At 28.0% G+C, this 15342-nt stretch overlaps 2 protein-coding genes across 2 annotated transcripts; one reads left to right on the top strand and one right to left on the bottom strand.

The window, feature by feature from the left end:
• Positions 1 to 965: 965 nt before the first annotated feature.
• LOC113846255 (chloroplastic import inner membrane translocase subunit HP30-2-like) lies at positions 966 to 5428 on the top strand. Its single transcript, XM_027474311.1, has 6 exons — positions 966 to 1297; positions 1491 to 1606; positions 3900 to 4026; positions 4470 to 4618; positions 4721 to 4783; positions 4864 to 5428. Exons 1-6 carry the CDS (start codon positions 1010 to 1012, stop codon positions 4901 to 4903), a joined length of 783 nt encoding a protein of 260 aa, XP_027330112.1. The 5' UTR covers positions 966 to 1009; the 3' UTR covers positions 4904 to 5428.
• An 8027-nt stretch (positions 5429 to 13455) lies between these two features.
• On the bottom strand, positions 13456 to 14407 carry LOC113852709 (protein RESPONSE TO LOW SULFUR 2-like). Its single transcript, XM_027483055.1, has one exon. It carries the CDS (start codon positions 14138 to 14140, stop codon positions 13781 to 13783), a length of 360 nt encoding a protein of 119 aa, XP_027338856.1. The 5' UTR covers positions 14141 to 14407; the 3' UTR covers positions 13456 to 13780.
• Positions 14408 to 15342: the final 935 nt, after the last annotated feature.

Below are 15342 nucleotides of genomic sequence, written 5' to 3'. Positions count from 1 at the left end.
TATCTCAACTTCATATATGAATATTTTGACAAAAATATTATATTATTTGATTTAAGATAAAATTTATTACAATTAGGATAAAGTAAATTTTTTAATATCATTGAGCCTGTAAATTACCTTTATAGATAGTTGTTTTAGTTTAATTTAGAGTCTAGACAAAAAAAAAAGTTTTTTGAACAATCAGAATTTTTAAATAATTTAATTGATTATTTAAAATACATATATTGAAAATAATTTAAAAATATTTTTAGATAGTTTTGTCTTTATTATTTTAGTTAGGGAAGAAAGGGGAAAATGAAGAAAAATTGATTATCTGAATGGAAGGAATGAAGAGGGAGAAGGTTTTTTTTTTTTTTTTAAGGGTCCACTTTAAAATAAAATCCCCTCGGAATGAGGAGAGATCCGTGAGTATTGGGATTTCTTCAATTTTATTAAATTATCAAATAATATTGATATAATTTTAAAATAAAAAATTGCTTATTAAGAAAAAATCGATAAAACAATATTTAATTTTTTATAATTATTTTTAGTTTAACTTTTTATCTTTTTCTATTTAAATAACACGTATTTTTTTTTATCTTCTTATTTTTATTTATTTTCTCTCTATTTTAGAAGTATTTAATGAATAAAATTTGTAAGTGGGACCTTAATTTTCAATCACATGCAATATTCCTTTTTATATAAAACTATATAAATCTACCAAAGGTGTTAAAAAACACAATCATTTGTGTTTTATACAAATTTTTATTTTTAAAAATAATGATTATTTGGAACATAGTTTGAAAAAGTGTTAATTACTTTTAAATTTGATTAATGGGGCACAAATTGGGCACCGTTTGGAGTTGTGTGGAATAGGCCGGCTTGTTTGATAGAGTGACACAGTGTCCGTAGCTTATTTTGATTTTATTCATTTTATCGATTTAATTGATGATAAATATAAAAGGAGAAAATAATACTAATACTACAACAACGTTATCGAAACAAAATATCTAGAGATTGAGAACTTGGAATGGAACAAGGGAAGATGGTGGCGAAAGGGTTACCTCAGCAACTTCAAAACCCCATTGAACAACTCCAAACACGTTTCAAGGAGTTAGAGAATGGCTTCAGACTCTGGCTCTCCAAGCAGTCTCTTCCCGTCGAAGCCGCCGTCGTCACCACCACCAGCGCCGCCCAAGGCGCTGCCATCGGCGCCTTCATGGGCACCCTCACCGCCGACGCCTCCTCCACTTTCCCCACCCCTCCGCCTAACGCCTCTCTCAACCCTCAAGCCATGGCCTCTCTTAAGCAAGCTCAGGTCCTTTACCATTCTTCTCTTATGTGTCTCTGTCCTTTTATTTATTTATTTCAATTAGTGTAATTTTAATTTATGTAACTATAAAATCTTAGGGTTTAGGGTTTCTCGCTTATGCAAATCTACAATAGTTTATTTTTGGTTTTATATTTATGTAACTGGCTTGTCTTTTTTATTTTTATTATTATTATTATAGGCTCTTTCTGGAGGTCCTTTAATTCAAGCTCGTAACTTTGCTGTGATGACGGGAGTGAATGCTGGTATTTCCTGTGTATTGAAAAGGTTAAGGGGCAAGGAAGATGTTCAGTCTAGGTTGGTTAGCTTTTAATTCATCACCTACCTTTTTTGTTTGTTTCACTATCTCAATTAACTGCTATTCTAGTGCTTTGTGACTGAAGTGATACAATTTTCCTGTTTTTTGAGGTGTTTGTATCCTGGATCAAGTTTGACTACAAAGCAAATCACCTCTTTTGTCTGAATTCAAGCTGCTACAATAGTTCATATAATACATGCATTATGTGACTGTGATCCCTAGCCTGAATGATTATAGGAGGATACAAAGGTCTATATGACTTATTATTCATGTAAATATCGGTGACGTACTGTTGTAAGTGGATCATAACTGGAAATCATTTTGAGCCACCTTGCCTTAAAATCTTGGTTTGATTACACCACTATTGTTCATGGTGTATAATATGTAATTATGTATTATGATTAGGACCAAAATGAAAAGTTTCAATTCTGCGTTCTGGTTCCTCAATTTAATAGGAGAAGGAATTTTTTGTTTGAAAGATAGAAGGAAATTGACATTACCAGTTTCCACTATGATGAAGGCTTGTATTACTAGTCTAGTTGACTACCCTTCTTGAGATTAGTGTAAATTACATAACTCAAAAAAAAGTTGAATATGGCTCTTCTTGTTCTTTTCCTAAAATATTTTGAATTGTATACTCTGTTGGATTCTTGATGACTTTAGTGGAATCACTAGAAATAAAGGGGAAACTTTATTTCTTTGTATAAATATGTTTTCAGAAGGAGATACTTGTGAAGATTTAAGCGAAGTAAAAATGAAACAGTATAAGAAAAGGTTTTCTGTGATGAAATAAGAGTATTGAATATGATATATGTAGTTTTCCTTTTTTACTGTCATCGTTCCTGCTACATTATATGTTATCTGCAGGATCTATAGTTCTACGACTTACTGTAAGATAAATAAAGATTTTATTGTAAAACATTTTAAAATAAAAAATTCACTCATGTAAGGTCTCCCGGCTCCCACTTTCTTTCCCCAAATTATCCATCACCAACTATGTTTAGTGTTGCCATTATAAGATACAAACACATCCATATAAAGCTGAAAATTTTCTTAGTTTGACATGTTTAACTTTCAAATTGGATACTTTCCAAATTCTTTAAGTTTTGGATTTGGTTTGCTTGTCCCTGCTTTGGAACTAGAACTAGACATGGTGAATTTGAAAGTTTGGCTGATAATAAGCTAACAAAGGACACTTATAAGAACTTGTTTATATCTATTGGTCATGTGAAAATTTACTTATTGTTAAATGAATAGTATGATCATAATCTCTTATTGGTCTCTTTATTTATTTATTTTTTTTTTTTGTGTGTGTGTGCATTTTTCTGCATTCTGTAGTTTCTCAAAATGTTTGTATAACCATCCAAGATAAATCAGTACAGCACACAAGCTCTATTAATTCTCAGAAATAAAAATAACAACAACTAAGGCTTCGTGGTTATTTGCAATACAAAACATCTTATTCCTTATACATGATTGTTACTGTTGAAATTATACGGATTTAAATAGGGTAGGAGGAAAAGAGAAGACAGACACACTGAATATGATTGATATGATGTGTAATAATGTATTACAAAGTAATGACTCCATGGTTCTATTTATACTAAAATACTTAGGTTAGTACTACTTTACAAGTACAAGCCCATAACCAATAATGGAACAAGACTACTATCCCTAAACTATGTAGGGGAAAAATTGGAAATATAATGAAATCTAAAAGCCCCTGCTAACAGTTCATCTACGATAAACTAAAATATCATGAGATACATGAAGATATTATGAGATGAGAAATGCTAGCAACATAATCTCTAACACATTTTTTTAAAGACTGCTAGTTGTTAAAATTTATTGAAAACTTCAAAATATGAAAGAGAAACATTAAATTAGAAGTAAAAAAGAGCACGACTTCAACACACTTGTGGTAACAAAATATTTCTAATTTTAAGATGTGGCTCTCACTTGTGATCTCTATGAAATTTCAATTTGAATTGAAAGACATCAAAGGGTAACCATACATCTTTGAAGGTTTTACTGACACCAGGGTGCTGAAAATATGGCCAACAGCCCAACATTCATTGACCATTAAAGTAGATGAATTGCTCCTATATTGCATAGGGATCATATTTTACTGAATATTTTATACCCAATGGAAGCTGTTGTTCATTTCTTAATTCCTATTATGTAATATTCTGCTCTGTATTTTGTTTTGCTATTTTCTTATTTCCACCAATGTACTCCCTATGGCAGTATAGTAGTAATGATTTTGAGAATTCATTGAATTATCTATTGCAGCATGGCGGCAGCTTTTGGTTCTGGGGCCATGTTTTCATTGGTAAGCGGCATGGGTGGACCAAATCAAGCAGCAAATGCAGTCACTTCTGGACTTTTCTTTGCACTTGTTCAAGGTGGACTTTTCCAGGTAGGCATGAAGGAACAATGATTGCTGGACTTTCCATGTTTGCAACACAGCAAGTGTGTCTTACTGTTTATTGATATCATTTATAAACAAATTTATTGGTGTAATCCCTGTTTGGCTTCTAATATTAGCCAGGGTTTAATATTTTGGACATGACTTATTGGTCTTGTGTCCAAGTGAAGTGTCCTTGCCTAGATCCCTGGATGTTGGCAACACAGTGAGTGTGTCTAACTGTTTATTGATATAATTTATAAACAAATTTCTTGGTGTAGTCCTTGTTGGGCTTCTAATATTAGCCAGGGTTTTAATATTTTGGACATGATTTATTGGTCCTTGTGTCCAATGGTACTGTTCTGTCTTGCCTAGATCCCTGGATGTTTTGTGCGTAATGTAGGTTTATAATTTGGTGTCCCATAAACTAAATAACATATATTCAACTTATGCAGATAGGACAAAAGTTTTCTCAACCACCTGCTGAAGATATTCACTATTCTAAAACAAGACACATGTTGCACAACCTTGGTCTTCAGAATTATGAAAAGAATTTTAAGAAGGGCTTGTTAACGGACAACACTTTGCCTTTGCTTACAGACAGGTAGGATGTTAAATTTTTTGTGTCAGGTTTTTCTTATCATCATGTATTTTGTTTAACATGTGTAGGAGTGTAAGTCATTTTTTTCTCTATAATGTGTTTCAGTGCTCTCAGAGATGTGAGGATTCCTCCTGGACCCAGGCTTTTGATTCTTGATCACATCCAAAGGTAGGAGTTCTGCTTTATGTGTTGTCATAGTACCATGTACCTAATTTTTCATACTCTTAAATACTGAAATCTGGTTTCAGGGACCCGGATTTGAGAGAGAAGCGAGGAAGCCGGAATTGACTGATATGAATAGAGTTTGCTGCCTTCGAACTTTTAGTTGTTGAAAGCCATTGAAAATGGATACTAGGAAATTTGTGTTGCAAATGAATTTTGCATTTTTGTTTCTTATGCATTTTGTTCCATTATTGCAGTCTACTTGGTAAACTTGGGTTAATTAATCAGTTATTTCAGTTGCCATGAAACGTAAATGGCTTGAAAGTAGATTCTGGAGCATGAATTTGTTAACTTCAAAATAAGAAAAATTGCTTCCTTGCAGAGGAATTGTCATCGACTTATTGCATTAATTCTATCAATGATCTACCCAATCAATGGTTCCACATTGGTCATGATAATCTGAACGAAAGAAGAAGACTTCCACCGATATTAGCTGGAATGTCTTGTTTTGAACGATAGTACTTGAATCATTTGTGGAGGTGAATCTTGCATTTTGCATGTCAGTTCCTTGTTTACTGGGTTGGGTCGATTGATTCGTTAATTGTGATTTTTCCGGAAAGATCAATGGTTTGAGTGTCGAGAAGATTTAATCTTATATTTATATTTGACGGGCGGAAAATATGACAAAAAATGGTCGTAAGGAACAGCCCAAATGTTTCGGTCATCATCAAAGCATTTTTTTTTGTTATATTGGCTATTTGATTGGTAATGCACAAGATTAAAAACTCTGTTATTTGTCGTTTACTATTGAATACGCATAATTGCTGAATAGAAAAATGTTAAATATATATATACAATAATAGCTTTTGTGTTGTGTTTTTTTTGTTTTGCGTGTAATAGAATTTAGAAAAATGAGATAATAAGGATTATTGGTCTTCTATTCTCTGTGTCGTAAGCAAAATTTTATAGCATAATGGTCAGTAAAAATTCAAAGTTTTGAATTCTCAAACATGCTTTATCAATTACTTAAACTGTTTTAAAAGTTTGATATTTCACTGACCATAAATTTACTAATTATTTATCAAACTGATTTAACTAATTATAACAAATGATACAGTTAACCATTTCAAACTGAAATAACCATTTATATCACAACATTTGACGGTACCAAATTGAATATGATACCAAAGCATTTCATCTTGAACAATTTACTTAGTATGCCACGATTTGATATAACATTATTTTCAGATTTTTTCTTCAGATGTTCTTAGATCCTTGCTAGTATATTTTTGAAGTGTGGTACAGAATTTTATCTTGTTTTTTTATTCTACCCCAGCGAGAGACATGACGTATTTAATCATGTATTCTCACACCATACAGTGTTGACGTCAAAATAGGCTTATAAAATCACTTAGATAAATGAAAGATACTTCTTACGTCTTAGCATACTAAGTGAACTATGACAATGAGCAATGATACTCTAATAATTTTTTATGAAAAAAAATTGTATAATTTGAGAGAGATACAAAAAATCAAAGCATAATAAATAAGATAAATAATGTGCAAGAGAAATAAAAATATTGTAAAAGTTTATTGTATATTTATCATTACTCTAATAGTTGCGTGTTTGCATTATACATAAATTGCAAACATCTTGTGGTTGAGTGAGAACATAATAACCACGATATTGGCAATATTTGCATTTTAAGTTCAGGTTATTTTCCAGCTCTTGTGAGAGAATCACAATATCGTAATCATACACCAACATAATTAACCACAATCCAAAAATATATTAGCTAGGATATGACTATGCAGGACAATAGTTGTTATCTTATAGTATTTAAATTATTATGCGTCAGCTTTAATCAGAATGTTGATATATTAAAATTTAATATAAGTTTGGAAATGCTTCAATTGGGAGAAAATAATTATTTACTCTTCACAAATTATTTCAAGAAATTGGAAAAAAAAAACAATTATTTCTTTAAATCAGCTAAATTAAACACAAACTTAAATGGTTTGATAAAAGATCATCAGAGTCAAGGGTGAAAAGACATACCCATAAACTGGTATGCCGTAATGTGTTTCAAGCAAAATGTTGAGAAGCTTGTTAGAGTCTCTAGATAGCTCGAAAATGAAATTTGAGCTTCGGACAAGTCATTCTTGAAATTGATTATAAGGCTAATTTTACCAACAACATGTCAATGGTAGGCTTAGATGACCATAAAAATCTCTGGCATGAGCAATGGTCAGTCTTGAATAAGCATATGACATATCTTAAGGTAGGACCACCTTTGTGCAAACTGTAGTCACAAGTTGTGGGATGCAAGGATGCTGTATCTACGAACATTATCCCTTGTTTGGGGATTGTATACCCCACTGTGTCTCTCTAGTTTCTCTTTCTAACCTTTGCTCCGGATTTTCCAATCTCCTAATATATTCATGTTTTTTTAAAATAATTTTTGTTTAAGAATATATATATATATATAATAAAAATTTATATATAATAACTTCTTATTACAATAACAAGGTAATATTGAACTCAATGCAACAGTAACATTAAATGTTATAATTTTTAGTAAAATTTTACTACTTTTTAACTTCAAATTGTTTTAAAAATTATTCTTTTTCTTGGTAAAAAAAATTTCTGGTGGATTTAACAAATGGAGAGGGTATGTGTTTCAATAGAAAAGCCTACAAATTTAAATAACACGTAAGGACTTAACATTTTTCTCACAGCTTAAAGAGATAAGTTTAGGCCTTAACCTCTAATTTATCAAATATAACATTTTGTTTTACGTATCAACCCTTCCAAATTTTTTTATACAAAACTTTAATGTCTAAAAGCTATTTTCTATTTATTCTCGCCAATACATCTTATGTTTAACTCATTCTTTAAGACACATTTTTCTACTGTTAGCACATTTTTTATATTTCATAAAAATTCACATTATTATAATTGCTTAAAAACTTCTTTAACATTAAAAATTTCTTTTATATTTTGACCGTTTAATTGATTAATTAAAAGTTTAAAATTAAAGTTATGTTTAATAAACGTAACTTGTAACTTATTTAAGAATTTGTAGAGTTATTTGATACATACAAAATAAAAAGAACTTTTTATTTCTGAAAGCTAACTTCTTAAATGCTAGTTAAAACAGCGTTTAACTTTTAAAAATTTATTACCAATATTTTTATTACATTTTTATTTTTTCAACTAACCATTCATAATTAAAACCTCATGTATACATTATTTTTATTATCTTTTGTTGTTTTTTTTTTTTATCTTCACAATAGTCTCATTTTTTTTATTTCTTTTTCATATACTCCATTATCTCTTTTATCTAAATATATTTTATATTAAAAATATATATGACTTAGAATATTTTATATTCAAACATATACTAAGATAAATTTTATTTTTCTATATGAGTATTTAATTAATTAATTGCAAATAAATAAAATAAATAAATAAATAAATAAATAATTTTAATATTACATTAATATAATATTACATATCCTTTACAAATCAGTTAGTTACACAACTAATTTATCAAAAAAAGTTAATTTTATAAACTACTTTTATAAATACAAACTTTATAATTTTTAACTCAGCTCAGCTAGCTTGTAAAGCTACAAATTCATGACTTTTGACTCATTTTAAGCTGGAGATCGCATGAAGACAAACACGTCAAATACCAAAACAAAACAATTAGAGTAATCCCAAACAAACTATAGCCAAATAGACAGCGAAATCCTCTAAATTTTGCAATGATGGAAATATGAAGTGAAAAATAAATGCGTATTTACATTAACTAGCTTCTATTTAAACTTACTTATACTTAAACTTTTCTGAAAGAACCTTAAAATGCATCTTTTTTTTACCTTAGAAATTAAGCAAATTTAGCATGCTAATAGCACGTAAGTAACTCTCCTTTGCAGCATGTGATGTTAACTTTGGGCACAGGCTTAGTTTTAAAAGTAGTTTAGAGGTGCGATCGCTTAGGACCCAAGCTTAAAAGAGGGCTTAAAGTAAAAATTGTGTTCTATTTTTACTTGAAAAATTTTTTTAGCTCTTATAGTTTGCAGTTGAAAAAAATAGAAAAAATAAAAAGATCTTTTAATTCTTCGCATCTCACTTGCTATAAACGTTCGACTCATTGACTTCTGTAAACTCAAAACTTTATTTAATTCCAAAATTTTACTATTCTTAACATTAAAGCTCATGAAAAATTTTAGTTTTTTTCAAAAAAATTAAACAATTATTGAGTTTGTCAAATTTGCAGATTATTATCTAAATGTTTTAATCACTTATAGAATTTATTTTACGGTCCCGGTGATTATATCATCAACTGAAAGAAGTTTTTTAGAGTTAAAGTTAATAAAAACATACCTAAAGTTATCAATGTCACAAGAACTATTAAATAGTCTCACAATTTTATCAATTGATAAAGAATTTTTAAAAAATATTAATGTTAATGTTATTATTAATAATTTTGTATCTCGAAATACTTGTAGAACCTATTTTTTATGATTTTTTTGTATTTTTGTAGTTAATTATAACATAGAAGTTCTTTGAATGAAAAATATTTTTTTTATAATTTTATTAGAAAAAATTATAACTCCTTAAAAAAAACGTATTATTTTAATAAAATTATTAATATATACTTTTATTTTATTTATTACATTTTATAAATTTTTTAAAGGGTCCTAATTCCCTATTTTGCCTAGGGTCTCAAAAAGGTTAAAAGCGGTCTAGTTTGGACATTTGGCATGGGTTAGATATGATTCCCCTCTTTGACATTTATATAACGATTTTTTTAATGTGTACAAAATAATACACAATAAAAAATTACACAAACTTTTTATAAATTATAAAATATCATAAGATTGAATAATTGATAGTATTAAAATTTATAATCGTTAATTAAAAAAAATTGCTGCTTTAAAATTCTTTAACATGTGTAGTTATATGTTGTTTTGAAAAAGAAAAAAAACTGTGTATATAAAAACGAAAGCTGTACCTGCTCCCTCTCACTCACACTCACTAAAACTGAGACGGGACTTTGCAAATTGCAAGTTGCAACTTTAATCAGAGAAATAGCATTATTGTGATATGCTAATGTTAATCAGTGTTTTTGCCAAATGCTTGGACGCCATTTTCATGTGGGCCTTTGTAGCATTAAGATTTGACACTCCATGGCCTCACTCTCATGAGTCATGTGCAAGCGTGACCCTTCGCTTGTGCAAATGGACAAGGTACCCATAGTCCCTGCTCCAAAGGACAAGGACCTTAAAAAATGTATAGGTGAGGTGTAATAATATTTTATTTTTATCTTTCAAACATATTCCTATTTATTTTTCTTAAGTTAAAACAATTTAAACTTATGCTTTTTCATATTTATGTGTAATATTGAAAATTGTGGTTAAAAATAAAATAAAAATATTGAGAATATAATGTTATATTAAATTATTAATAATGTAAAAGTGAATATAACTTTGTCTTCGTGTAGTTTGATCATTTTTCAATTTATTAAAATTACGATAAAAAATATTAATAATAACTTAAAAAAACTTTGGCTACTAGCATTTGTCAATTAAAAAATAAGTTGGTAAAGAGATATAATATCTTGTATAAGTTTAAACAAGTTTTTTCTAGCTGTAATATTAAAAAAGTTTACGTCTACCAGTGATAATTGGGATAAAGATTGTAACATACAATGTAAAGTGATAAGTAATTATTAAATATTTGAATGGATTTACTGTTTCGTTGTCTATTTATAAGTTGACATGTTATAAAACTTTCTCATTGAGACCTAAAGATGTCAATTTGACTCCAAACCTTTTTTTTAAGCTCTATATATATATAGTGAGTTTACTCTCACCCTAAGTCTTAATATATAAACAAAATGTGAGTTAGGATTAGAGTCAAAAATGAATTAGTCTATATTTTTTAAAAAGTAATTAATAAATATTATATTATTTTTTTAAATAAAAGACACGTATATTATTTATTATTTTTATTAATATTTTATTTAAAATTAATAAAAATATATTTTAAAAATAAAAAATTATCAATCTAAGATCAACTAAAATTTAAAATTATAAATATTTATTAATTTAAATTATTTCAAGTATTTTCATAATATATGACTTCACAAAGCTACCGTTTTTTTTTAATTGTTAGTTTTATATTTTTATTGTGACTTTAAAAATATTCATTTAACACGCAATTTTATTAAAATAATTTTATAAAAATAAATAAATAAATACATCTTTTGTAGAATAATTAATAAATATTTTTTAATAAAAGATATATGTGTTTGTTTATTATTTTTATTAAATTATTTTATTTAAATTATATTTTAAATATAAAAATGTATTTTAAAAATCTTTTTTTATCAATTCTGTCTAATCAAATTATTTTACTTTAAAAATAAATTATATTAAATTAAGATAAGTCAAATTTTAAAATTTTAAATATTCATTAATTTTTGTTAAGTTCATAAATTACTTTTTTGTATTCATAAATTTGGTAATATTAAGTATTATGTATCTATAATTTTCACGACAATAATATTATATTTATATTTTCTAACACATTAAATTTTATTTAAATAAATTATTTTGAATATTTTAATAGTTTGATAATAAATGACTTAATGAATTTAACTAATATTATTTGTTTGATTGATTTTGTATCTCTATTATGACTTTAAACATATTTATTAAACATGTGATGTTTTTAAGATAATTTTATAAAATTAAATTAATAAAATATAATAGTATAAAAAAAATTAAAATATGACAAATTTTATGATTAATACTCAAATAAAATTATAAAATAATATTTAAAGAAATTTTATAATTAATAATTTTTTTAAAATTAGTTAGTCCATAGGTTAGCTCTAACTCACTTAAAAAGGTTAGTTATCACATTTGTTTAAAAAATTATTTATTTTTCCTTTCAAAATAATTAGTAAATAGTTCGGGTAATGTGTATATATATACACACGATTAAAAATGAAATTTTGTGTTTTTATAAATAATTATAAAATTATTAATTATAGTACTTATCCTAAATATAAAAATTACGAGAAAATTAAATACTAAAACATCAAGTAAAAATAAATATAAAATTATAAATTTATAAAAATAATGAAACAATTATTATATAAAAATATAATTCAAAAAGCTTTAATTTTGAAAAATACACGTCACTAATTAAAAATAATAATTTTATCAAATAATTAACGTCTTTTTGAGTTTACTCTATTTTAATATATGAAAGTTACATACAGATATCTCTACCAGTAAACGAGAATGGAAGCTCTCATTTATTCGGCTGAGATCTTATTGGCTGATTTGAGATTTGAAAAAGGTAGAAACGAGTTTTATCCAATTATCTCTTACATCTTTACCTCTCGCGATCTATAGAAAGATATTTCAACGGCGAGACAGATTCGACGCGTGCCCATCGAAGAAGCATACACCATGTTAGAATTTTCAAAGTGGTTTTGTAGTTTTGACAATCTAACAAGGTAGCTTGTTGCGTGTTGAGGGATTTAGGTTAAGTGAAACAGTTTATTTCATATAATGAAATTAATACCTATTTACGTAAGTTGCATTGCATTCCGAGGGAGCAAATAAAAATAGTTTCACCTTGAAATTTTAATAAAATAATATTATAATACAATTCAAATAAAAAATTATTTGTTTATTTGAAAAAAATGCTAAAAAGTCTAAACCAAAAAGAAAAAAGAGATAAAAAGATAAATAAGATAGGGGCGGAGAATTGATTGATTGCCATTACACTTTCACACTTTCACGCATTTCTCACCGGTGACAGTGGCTACGAATACGATGGTGGACCAATTCTCCACTCTCAAATTTCAATTCTTATTTTGAATTTTCGTCGCCTTTGTGTGGTCCTCCTTCGGGTAGGGAACACCACCCATCATCAATCATCATACACACACCCACACGAGTAGGAATCTTTGCCACGTTTCATCTCCTGATTCGTTAAAATTCCGACATAGTTGGGCTTTGCCCCTATTCTCTTGTTAATTCGCGAATCTTCAGACTAAAAGACACGTTGGAAAATGAGATCATCCAATATTTATTTGGTATAGATTACCATATTTTTGTTCCGTATCATTTCGTGACGAAGCATCTTTCGCCTTTTTTTTATAGGAAAAAAAAGAAAAATTATCCAAATATAATATTTTGAGAAAAACTGTGTTAATAGCCATAAAAAATCACTAATGACGTGTTTTTAGTATTTTAAAAACACTTTATTATTATTTTAAAAAACATTATTAGCTAGTTAAAAAAATTTAAAAAAAAAAAAACGAACCAAGTTCACCGGTTTGAATTAGGTTTTGATTTCAACTGGCTGTTTGTTTTTAATCGAAAAAGCATATTGACACGTTGAACATTTCTTAATTTTCAGAGAGTTTCGTGTTGAAACATCCCTGTAGCGTTCCTCCTCAGTCCTTACTTTTGAAATTGAGATCTGAACATTTTCAAAACTCGTTAATGTCAAAGCTCTCGTTTTCCCATTTCACGGACAAGAAAAAATAACAGACTACGAATCACGTTACATTCTAATTGGCTAATCAAATAAATATGTTGACCTTCACATTTGAAAACGAAGCAGTTCAGTTATGCAGGCACAAGAAAATTCTATGACGTGTATAGATTCACATTTGAATATTTATAAATCGAAGCTCCTACTCTGGATCTGCGTTTACAAATTTTTTAGTGATTACAACTACACACTTGCAGAACGGAATCACTACCAGCATTAACGTCTCGAAACTCTAAAAGCAATCAAACTATTCTCAACCATTCACCAAAATTTTTACAGAGTAACAGAGATTCGATCCACGCCAATATGGATCACCATCATCATCATATGATACATCTAAACAATAAACAACGATTCTGAGATGTAAATGCCAAAATTTATTACAATGATTTTCTTCGGAAAAACCATATATATCATGAAGAGGAGGAACGAAGTGAAATGGAGGGAGTGCCAGCTTTGAGGAGGAGGTTCTGCGCGCGAGAGAGCTGGTCCATAAGGGAAACGATTCGGGCGTGGTAGTCACGCGCCTGGTGAACGGATTCCGCTTCTAGCTCTCCGAGCTGCGAGCAGAGCCTCTCCTCGGCTTCCTCCGCCACGCGCAGCCTTTGCCACGCGTTTTGCAGTTCCCGCTTCATCTGCTCCTCTCTCTCCCTGCTCTCTCTAAGCTCCTTCTCGAGCTCCTCGTTCCTCTTCTTCAGCTCGCTCTCAGGCACCGGCTTTTTGTTCCCTTGCTTCCCGCCGATGCCGATCACGGCCATCATCGTCGGCGCCATGAAACGGTTCTCAAATTAAATTAAAATGAAAAAATTTCTAAATATAAGAAATTATATATTTGGAAGTAACAAATGTAAAATGGAAGCTAGTTTTTTCAAAAGATTGGGTTGTGTGGTGTGGTGTGGCGGCATGGGTATAAATAGAGCGTAATCGGGTGTGTCCAGGTTCAATGAACCTCTTTTGTTTCTACAACTCGCGGATTTTTAACCCGTTCAACGTTGCTGACGCATTTGCTTTGTTTTCTTTTCTTGATCGTGCTTTTTACTCATGACTGAAAAAAAAATGAATATAAGAAGAAATTATTTTTACTCATGATGCTGTTTTGTATTATATTTTATTTTTAAAAATATAAAAAAAATTAAAACATAAATTAAGCTATTCTTAAATTATGCTTCTCTCTTTGCTTTGCTCTTGTTTTTTTCCATGATTTTTTAAAATTACATAAATATGTATTTTTTTTGGAAAAATTATTAAAATATAAATTTTTTCAAAAATCTCCAGAAGTGATTTTTAGTCAAAAATCATCAGGACGATATTTAGTCATTTTTAAATATTTTATTATTATTTTAAATATTGTTATCGGTAGCTTTTAAATTTTATAACTTTTTAATATTATAAAAAATTATTAATAAATTTTTTTAATAACTTTTGTTCTTTTTTTTTAACCTCATATTTTTACAATTTTTTTAAAAAAATTATATTTTAAGTATATATTATTTTTAAATATTATATATAAAAATTAATCCTACCTTTTTACGGATATAAAATAAAATAAAAATATATATGTTATTCAAATGAGTTGAACTAAATTTTATTTATTTAGTTAATTTATTGTAAAAATTAAAAATAATTAAATTATATTAAATAGTTATGAATAATTGTACAATTTTAAATTTCATTATCGTACGTTTCCTTAATAAAAAAATATATTATATGTTATGTAATTTTTTTATGATTTAATAAATAAAAACTAAAAACCCAAAACTTTCCCCGTCTTCAAATCCTTCCTCGGGTCCTCTCTCCCACCTTTGTCAAAATATTTTTTTTAATATATAGAATCAATTAATATATATATATATATATTAAATTTTTTCTTTTTTTATTGTCTTCACTTTATTATTAACACATTTAAATATAATATTAAATAAAAAAAATACTTCTTTCATCTCTTAAAAATAGTTGATATTGTAACACAAAAATT

The sequence above is a fragment of the Abrus precatorius genome, unplaced genomic scaffold (genome assembly GCF_003935025.1).
Source record: "Abrus precatorius isolate BTA unplaced genomic scaffold, Abrus_2018 Scaffold10, whole genome shotgun sequence".
NCBI classification, from domain to species: Eukaryota; Viridiplantae; Streptophyta; class Magnoliopsida; order Fabales; family Fabaceae; genus Abrus; species Abrus precatorius.
The sequence above is the reverse complement of the archived record's forward strand: the minus strand, read 5'-3'. Positions and strand labels throughout refer to the sequence as shown.

Coding starts and splice junctions, on each gene's coding strand:
- LOC113846255 (XM_027474311.1), top strand. CDS start 1,010: ATGGAACAAGGGAAGATGGTGGCGAAAGGGTTACCTCAGCAACTTCAA. Junction 1,607..3,899: donor AAGGAAGATGTTCAGTCTAG/GTTGGTTAGCTT, acceptor TATCTATTGCAG/CATGGCGGCAGCTTTTGGTT. Junction 4,619..4,720: donor TTGCCTTTGCTTACAGACAG/GTAGGATGTTAA, acceptor AATGTGTTTCAG/TGCTCTCAGAGATGTGAGGA.
- LOC113852709 (XM_027483055.1), bottom strand. CDS start 14,140: ATGGCGCCGACGATGATGGCCGTGATCGGCATCGGCGGGAAGCAAGGG.